Raw genomic sequence first — 10,000 nt, forward strand, 5'->3', positions numbered from 1 at the left:
TGGAGTGCAGTATCCCTTTAACTGTCTCTGCATGCCTTTTTAACCTGGAATTAACACTAGTGAATATCATCCAGAATATCACTGCATATCACTGGACTCCAGGCGTGAGACTGTGTGTGTAGACAACTGAGTGGTTGTGTTCTTTATCAACGAGGACCACATTGGAACAACGGTATTTTTTATTTTAAAATAACTATATTTGTTGTTTCATGTGTTGTCCTCTTCTTTTTTAACAGTACCATTTTCTTTACCCCAAAATAAATCGAATCATTCTGTCTCAACAGCGATTCCCCACAGAGGACCACCTGATGATTCACCGGCACAAGCATGAGATGACTCTGAAGTTTCCCTCCATAAAGATCGACAGCATGTTATCAGGTGACAAACGGCTTCAGACATCCTATGCTGTAACTTCACTCTCTAGGCTTGCATCCCAACTGGTGTCCTATTCCCTATGTAGTGCACTACATTTGACCAGGGCCCATAATAGGATGCCATTTGGGACACATCCTGTAGTCTAATAGTGTAACATGTACGCTGGGAGTCGGGAAGCAAATACAGGGAGTGAAAAGGTAATAATAAATAGAACATAGAATCACTGACGCCTGAGGAAGAACCAAGGGGGGAGGGACCGATATAGGGGAGGTAATCAGGAAGGTGATGGAGTCCAGGTGAGTCTCATGAGGCACAGGTGCGAGTAACGATGGTGGCAGGTGTGCGTAATGATGAGACAAGTGGCACGTGGAGCGCCGGAGAGGGGGAGCGGGAGTAAACTTGACAAATAGTCTGGTCCCATCGTGGTGTTCTGGAATAGATGAGTATTGTAGTTCTCCCTCAGGAAGTAGCAACTCTCCGCGCCAGGCAGATAGTCAGTCAGGTTACAAACAAACAGTACTATGTAGTCTACATCAGGGTTGGGGTTGATTCAGGTTTTTGGATTCAGTCAATTCATTGAAATTCACTTAATGAATGACTGAATTGACAACTGAATTCAGGCCAACTGTGCTGTGTGTTGTGTTGAGGAGAGTTTGTGGTTCACTACTGTACTGTACCTGGACTCTGTTGTGACTCTCCTCATTTCCCTACGGTGAAAGCCTGGTTGTGTATTGGGTCTAATCTCTAACCCATACCTTGTGCTTCTGCAGTGCTCAGCAGGACAATGAGACACTGATATATCGCCGGAGAAATTCATGTTTTTCCTTTTCCCAAGTTAAGATAAATGTTTTGTCAAAGATGCCGCTGGCTTCCTGTCATCATCACAGATGTCATTAGTCTTGCTGTGACAGTGGGGAGGGGTGGTGGAGGAAGGGTTCCCTGCCCCACCATACAGAGGGGAGGAGATGGGGTGTGGTTGGGGGTGACATATTGATCCACAGTTCAAAGCAATACCTGATTTATAGGTTGTGTACAGCACCTGTAAGTGTCACCCCCAGGCTAAGTCATACTTCCAGATCTTTAGTGCCTAGACAGAGCCCAGCTGAGGCAGCAGAAGACGTGTGTGTGTGTGTGTGTGTGTGTGTGTGTGTGTGTGTGTGTGTGTGTGTGTGTGTGTGTGTGTGTGTGTGTGTGTGTGTGTGTGTGTGTGTGTGTGTGTGTGTGTGTGTGTGTGTGTGTACAGCTGTAGGATCTCAATTTGATCAACCTTTTGCAGGAGACCAGGAGACCCAGGACATTTAAAACTTGTAGTGTATTTGAGATTTAAAAAGTCTTCTGAAGTTTGTAATTTCCCTTAAGAAAAATGTATCAACCCCTACAAAAATGTCCATTAATAATACCCACATAATAATTTTACTTTCCTGTTGCTGCAGGATTATTTTCCTGCTGTACACTCTTAGAAAAAAGGGTTCATCCGCTGTCCCCATAAGAGAACCCTTTTTGGGGGCAAGTAGAACCTTCTATGGAAAGGGTCCTACATGGAACCCAAAAGAGTTATACCTGGAACCAAAAGGGTTCTACTTGGAATCAAAAACAGTTCTTCTTCAAAGAGTGTAGCAAATTGGCTGAAATTAGGATTTGACATGTGTGTATGTACAATGCCTTCAGAAAGTATACAGACCCCTTCACTGTTTACACATTTTGTTGTGCTACAGCCTGAATTCAAAATGTATTTAAAAAAAAAAAATCTCACCCATCTACACACAATACCCCATAATGACAAAGTGAAAACATGTTCTTAGACATTTTTGCAAATGTCTTGAAAATTAAATGCAGGAATATCTCATTTACGTAAGTATTCACAGCCCTGAGTCAATACATGTTAGAATCACCTTTGGCAGTGATTACAGCTGTGAGTCTTTCTGGGTAAGTCTCTAAGAGCTTTGCACACCTGGATTGTACAATATTTGCCCATTATTCTTTTCATAATTATTCAAGCTCTGTCAAATTGGTTGTTGATCATTGCTAGACAACCACTTTCAAGTCTTGGCAAGGATTTTCAAGCAGATTTAAGCCAAAACTGTAACTGGGCCACTCAGGAACATTCACTGTCTTCTTGTTAAGCAACTCCAGTGTAGATTTGGCCTTGTGCTTTAGGTTATTGTCCTGCTGAAAGGTAAATTCATCTCCCGGTGTCTGGTTGAAAGCAGACGGAACCAGGTTTTCTTCTTGGATTTTGCCTGTGCTTAGCTCCATTCCGTTACTTTTTTATCCTGAAAAACTCCTTATCGATTACAAGCATACCCATAACATGATACAGCCACCACTATGCTTCAAAATATTGTATTGGATATGTTGTATTGGATTTGCCCCAAACATAACGCTTTGTATTCAGGACAAAAAGTGATTTGCTTTGCCACATTTTTTGAGGTATTACTTTAGTGCCTTGTTGCAAACAGGATCCATATTTTGGGATATTTTTATTCTGTACATGGTTCCTTCTTTTCACACTGTCAATTAAGTTACTATTGTGGAATAACTACAATGTTGTTGATCCATCTTCAGTTTTCTCCTTATCACAGCCGTTAAACTCTGTAACTGTTTTAAAGTCAACATTGTCCTCATGGTGAAATATTTGTAGTTACTGGGTGTATGGATACACAGTTCCAAAGTGTAATTAATAACTTACATCATGCTGAAAGGGATATTCAATGTCTGCTTTTTTTTTACCAATCTACTAATAGGTGCCCTTCTTTGTGAGTTATTTGAAAACCTCCCTGGTCTTTGTGTGTTTGAAATGCACTGCTCAACTGAGGGACCTTACAGATAACTGTATGTGTGGGGTACAGAGATGAGGTAGTCATTCAAAATCATGTTAAAAATCATTTTAAACACTAGGAGGACAGCTCATAATAATGTCTGGAATGGAGTTGGTGGAATGGTATCAAACACATAGAAACCATGCTTTGGATGTGCTCAATACCATTCCATTCATTCCATTCCAGACATTACTAAGAGCCCGTCCTCCCCAATCAAGGTGCTACGGGCCGCCTGTGGTGTGTGTGTGTGTGTTAGGCTGATGTGACTGAGATTGTCTTCTTTATTATTTACACTGAGCGACCAGGAGAGTCAGGTTTCTGACCCGGCCGAGTCAGTGTCCTTATTCCGCCCTCTCTCTCTTACTGCTCTGTCCATTTCTCTTCCTGAAACCTTGGAGCCCTCCGGCTGGGATGTGAGAGGGTCGACGATCATAAGTCACCTGGCTGTCTGACTCTCCTGTTTAGGGTTAAAACAACTTCAACATGTCACCCAGAGAGATTTCAACTACCCCAGCCCCTTCCCCTTTTTGATATGTAACACCCAAGCTTACCTCATTTTACCAACGTTTTGTCTGTTCTCCTGACATATGCGGTGAGTTGTCACGTCATCATACTTCTCTGGAAATGGACACCGCTTGCGCTCCAGTTTTTAAAAACGTTTTAATTGAAGAGTTAAGCTCTCATCCTCCCTATGGGGAAAGCCAGACTGGTTTGGTCAAACTGTATTTTGGTCGTCAATACCCAGTCTAGCCAGAATGGATAAACAGGCCGTGGTGGAGTATGCTTTTAGCCTTTGAAAAGGACATGATCCTAAAATCACCTTGGACTGTCTGAAACATGATCCAGTCTCTCTGGTCTCTCTGCCCCCTGATGCTGAGTGGAGTAACACTGTCTGACTGAAGGGAACAAATGACCCCCCCTCTCTGTAGGTGAGGTCTGGACATTGTTAACTGAAATGTTGCTAGTGAGAGTAGTATCTCTGTCTAATGTAAAAGGAGAGTGGCTTTTCTAACCATTTGGAATGTCCATTAGCTTGGTGCAATGTATTCTCTGCCTCTGCCCACTTTGTATTCATCAGCTGTTCTTCTTTGTCAGCAAACCATCATAACTTAACAGTTCAGGCAACAAACATACAGTGCAGATTTGTCTACAAATGTACTGTTTTATACAATATTTTAACGGTTTTTGATCTGTTTCTAGAATGAATGTTTTCCAGACCAAGTTGCTACCTGCTAGGATGCTAATATCCATTCTAGTGTGAGTTTTATATGTAATTCAATGGTGTTTCCTGTGTTCCAGACCAGACGCCGACCCCGACGCGCTTCCTGAAGAACTGTGAGGAGGTGGGTCTGTTCAGCGAGCTGGACTGTTCTATAGAACAGGAGTTCAGGAAGGCCCAGGAGGAAGAGGACAACAAACAGGTAGACAAGATGACAGTAATACAACTAACCTGATTACCAGGTAGACAAGATGACAGTAAGATAACTAACCTGATTAACAGGTAGACAAGATGACAGTAAGATAACTAACCTGATTAACAGGTAGACAAGATGACAGTAAGATAACTAACCTGATTAACAGGTAGACAAGATGACAGTAAGATAACTAACCTGATTAACAGGTAGACAGGATGACAGTAAGACAACTAACCTGGTTATCAGGTAGACAGGATGACAGTAAGACAACTAACCTGATTAACAGGTAGACAAGATGACAGACAGACAACTAACCTGGTTATCAGGTAGACAAGATGACAGTAAGACAACTAACCTGGTTATCAGGTAGACAAGATGACAGACAGACAACTAACCTGGTTATCAGGTAGACAAGATGACAGTAAGACAACTAACCTGGTTATCAGGTAGACAAGATGACAGTAAGACAACTAACCTGGTTAACAGGTAGACAATATAACAGTTAGACAGCTAACATGGTTATCGGGTAGACAAGATGACAGTAAGACAACTAACCTGGTTATCAGGTAGACAGGATGACAGTAAGACAACTAACCTGATAAACAGGTAGACAAGATGACAGACAGACAACTAACCTGGTTATCAGGTAGACAAGATGACAGTAAGACAACTAACCTGGTTATCAGGTAGACAAGATGACAGTTAGACAGCTAACATGGTTATCGGGTAGACAAGATGACAGTAAGACAACTAACCTGGTTATCAGGTAGACAGGATGACAGTAAGACAACTAACCTGATAAACAGGTAGACAAGATGACAGTAAGACAACTAACCTGATTAACAGGTAGACAAGATGACAGTAAGACAACTAACCTGATAAACAGGTAGACAAGATGACAGTAAGACAACTAACCTGATTAACAGGTAGACAAGATGACAGTAAGACAACTAACCTGATTAACAGGTAGACAAGATGACAGGAAGACAACTAACCTGATTATCAGGTAGACAAGATGACAGACAGACAACTAACCTGGTTATCAGGTAGACAAGATGACAGTAAGACAACTAACCTGATTATCAGGTAGACAAGATGACAGACAGACAACTAACCTGGTTAACAGGTAGACAAGATGACAGTTAGACAACTAACCTGATTAACAGGTAGACAAGATGACAGTTAGACAACTAACCTGGTTATCAGGTAGACAAGATGACAGTTAGACAACTAACCTGATTAACAGGTAGACAAGATGGCAGTAAGATAACTAACCTGGTTATCAGGTAGACAAGATGACAGTTAGACAACTAACCTGGTTATCAGGTAGACAAGATGACAGTAAGATAACTAACCTGGTTATCAGGTAGACAAGATGACAGTAAGATAACTAACCTGATAAACAGGTAGACAAGATGACAGTTAGACAACTAACCTGATTAACAGGTAGACAAGATGACAGTAAGACAACTAACCTGGTTAACAGGTAGACAAGATGACAGTTAGACAACTAACCTGGTTATCAGGTAGACAAGATGACAGTTAGACAACTAACCTGATTAACAGGTAGACAAGATGGCAGTAAGATAACTAACCTGGTTATCAGGTAGACAAGATGACAGTTAGACAACTAACCTGGTTATCAGGTAGACAAGATGACAGTAAGATAACTAACCTGGTTATCAGGTAGACAAGATGACAGTAAGACAACTAACCTGATTAACAGGTAGACAAGATGACAGTTAGACAACTAACCTGGTTATCAGGTAGACAAGATGACAGTAAGACAACTAACCTGATAAACAGGTAGACAAGATGACAGTAAGACAACTAACCTGGTTATCAGGTAGACAAGATGACAGTAAGACAACTAACCTGGTTAACAGGTAGACAATATAACAGTTAGACAGCTAACATGGTTATCGGGTAGACAAGATGACAGTAAGACAACTAACCTGGTTATCAGGTAGACAGGATGACAGTAAGACAACTAACCTGATAAACAGGTAGACAAGATGACAGTAAGACAACTAACCTGATTAACAGGTAGACAAGATGACAGTAAGACAACTAACCTGATTAACAGGTAGACAAGATGACAGGAAGACAACTAACCTGATTATCAGGTAGACAAGATGACAGACAGACAACTAACCTGGTTATCAGGTAGACAAGATGACAGTAAGACAACTAACCTGATTATCAGGTAGACAAGATGACAGACAGACAACTAACCTGGTTAACAGGTAGACAAGATGACAGTTAGACAACTAACCTGATTAACAGGTAGACAAGATGACAGTTAGACAACTAACCTGGTTATCAGGTAGACAAGATGACAGTTAGACAACTAACCTGATTAACAGGTAGACAAGATGGCAGTAAGATAACTAACCTGGTTATCAGGTAGACAAGATGACAGTTAGACAACTAACCTGGTTATCAGGTAGACAAGATGACAGTAAGATAACTAACCTGGTTATCAGGTAGACAAGATGACAGTAAGATAACTAACCTGATAAACAGGTAGACAAGATGACAGTTAGACAACTAACCTGATTAACAGGTAGACAAGATGACAGTAAGACAACTAACCTGGTTAACAGGTAGACAAGATGACAGTTAGACAACTAACCTGGTTATCAGGTAGACAAGATGACAGTTAGACAACTAACCTGATTAACAGGTAGACAAGATGGCAGTAAGATAACTAACCTGGTTATCAGGTAGACAAGATGACAGTTAGACAACTAACCTGGTTATCAGGTAGACAAGATGACAGTAAGATAACTAACCTGGTTATCAGGTAGACAAGATGACAGTAAGACAACTAACCTGATTATCAGGTAGACAAGATGACAGTAAGACAACTAACCTGATTAACAGGTAGACAAGATGACAGTTAGACAACTAACCTGGTTATCAGGTAGACAAGATGACAGTAAGACAACTAACCTGATAAACAGGTAGACAAGATGACAGTTAGACAACTAACCTGATTATCAGGTAGACAAGATGACAGTAAGACAACTAACCTGATAAACAGGTAGACAAGATGACAGTTAGACAACTAACCTGATTAACAGGTAGACAAGATGACAGTAAGACAACTAACCTGGTTAACAGGTAGACAAGATGACAGTTAGACAACTAACCTGGTTATCAGGTAGACAAGATGACAGTAAGACAACTAACCTGATTAACAGGTAGACAAGATGACAGTTAGACAACTAACCTGGTTATCAGGTAGACAAGATGACAGTAAGACAACTAACCTGATAAACAGGTAGACAAGATGACAGTTAGACAACTAACCTGATTATCAGGTAGACAAGATGACAGTAAGACAACTAACCTGATAAACAGGTAGACAAGATGACAGTTAGACAACTAACCTGATTAACAGGTAGACAAGATGACAGTAAGACAACTAACCTGGTTAACAGGTAGACAAGATGACAGTTAGACAACTAACCTGGTTATCAGGTAGACAAGATGACAGTAAGACAGCTAACCTGATAAACAGGTAGACAAGATGACAGTTAGACAGCTAACCTGATAAACAGGTAGACAAGATGACAGTTAGACAACTAACCTGATAAACAGGTAGACAAGATGACAGTTAGACAGCTAACCTGATAAACAGGTAGACAAGATGACAGTTAGACAACTAACCTGATAAACAGGTAGACAAGATGACAGTTAGACAGCTAACCTGATAAACAGGTAGACAAGATGACAGTTAGACAGCTAACCTGATTAACAGGTAGACAAGATGACAGTTACACTATTCTGCACAATGACAATTATTTAAATGAAGGTTGGCCATTGTCTTTCCAAGTGTCGGGGTTTTCTCTTCAGGTAGAGAAGATGAGAGTAAGAAATACACACCTGCTGGTCAAACGCCTCGTTGGTTCAGTTTGATACACTATTCTGCACAATTATTGAATCAAGGTCGGTTGTTGTTTTACGTTGTTTTAAGTGTGAGGTGTTTGTATGTGTTTTGGATGCTCAGTTTTCCTGCTAGAACCATCAGAATGAGAATGAATTAGACACAGAATGAATTAGACACACTCCTGTGCACAGGGCCTTACCTGTGTTTATCTCTGGAGTACAGTAAGATAAGCCCAGGGGAACCCCGGGTCAACCCACAGCTGCAGGCAGACAGGTGTGTTATGGGTAGACCCCCTTTATCTTGCACTGTTATCATGCTTGTTTCCCCCAGCCACCACAGACACACTCCATGCAGGGTTATCCTTCTTGTTTCCCCCAGCCACCACAGACACACTCCATGCAGGGTTATCATTCTTGTTTCCCCCAGCCACCACAAACACACTCCATGCAGGGTTATCCTTCTTGTTTCTCCCAGCCACCACAGACACACTCCATGCAGGGTTATCCTTCTTGTTTCTCCCAGCCACCACAGACACACTCCATGCAGGGTTATCCTGCCTTTTCCCCCCAGCCACCACAGACACACTCCATGCAGGGTTATCCTTCATGTTTCCCCCAGCCACCACAGACACACTCCATGCAGGATTATCCTTCTTGTTTCTCCCAGCCACCACAGACACACTCCATGCAGGGTTATCCTTCTTGTTTCCCCCAGCCACCACAGACACACTCCATGCAGGGTTATCCTTCTTGTTTCCCCCAGCCACCACAGACACACTCCATGCAGGGTTATCCTTCTTGTTTCCCCCAGCCACCACAGACACACTCCATGCAGGGTTATCCTGCCTTTTCCCCCCAGCCACCACAGACACACTCCATGCAGGGTTATCCTGCCTTTTCCTCCCAGCCACCACAGACACACTCCATTCAGGGTTATCCTGCCTTTTCCCCCCAGCCACCACAGACACACTCCATGCAGGGTTATCCTTCTTGTTTCTCCCAGCCACCACAGACACACTCCATGCAGGGTTATCCTTCTTGTTTCCCCGAGCCACCACAGACACACTCCATGCAGGGTTATCCTTCTTGTTTCCCCCAGCCACCACAGACACACTCCATGCAGGGTTATCCTTCATGTTTCCCCCAGCCACCACAGACACACTCCATGCAGGGTTATCCTTCATGTTTCCCCCAGCCACCACAGACACACTCCATGCAGGGTTATCCTTCATGTTTCCCCCAGCCACCACAGACACACTCCATGCAGGGTTATCCTTCTTGTTTCCCCCAGCCACCACAGACACACTCCATGCAGGGTTATCCTTCATGTTTCCCCCAGCCACCACAGACACACTCCATGCAGGGTTATCCTTCTTGTTTCCCCCAGCCACCACAGACACACTCCATGCAGGGTTATCCTTCTTGTTCCCCCCAGCCACCACAGACACACTCCATGCAGGGTTATCCTTCTTGTTTCCCCCAGCCACCACAGACACA

General features: G+C 42.6%; 1 protein-coding gene across 1 annotated transcript in view; it reads left to right on the plus strand.

Moving 5' to 3' along the window:
- Positions 1–722: 722 nt before the first annotated feature.
- LOC120030951 (cyclic AMP-responsive element-binding protein 5-like) overlaps positions 723–10,000 on the plus strand; it is a 16,086-nt gene continuing 6,808 nt past the window's right edge. The window contains exons 1-2 of the mRNA XM_038976458.1: positions 723–768; positions 4,494–4,615. Of these exons, the coding sequence (XP_038832386.1) occupies positions 723–768; positions 4,494–4,615 (168 nt within the window). The remainder of the gene's footprint in view (positions 769–4,493; positions 4,616–10,000) is intronic.

This window comes from Salvelinus namaycush, chromosome 37, assembly GCF_016432855.1.
Source record: "Salvelinus namaycush isolate Seneca chromosome 37, SaNama_1.0, whole genome shotgun sequence".
NCBI classification, from domain to species: domain Eukaryota; kingdom Metazoa; phylum Chordata; class Actinopteri; order Salmoniformes; family Salmonidae; genus Salvelinus; species Salvelinus namaycush.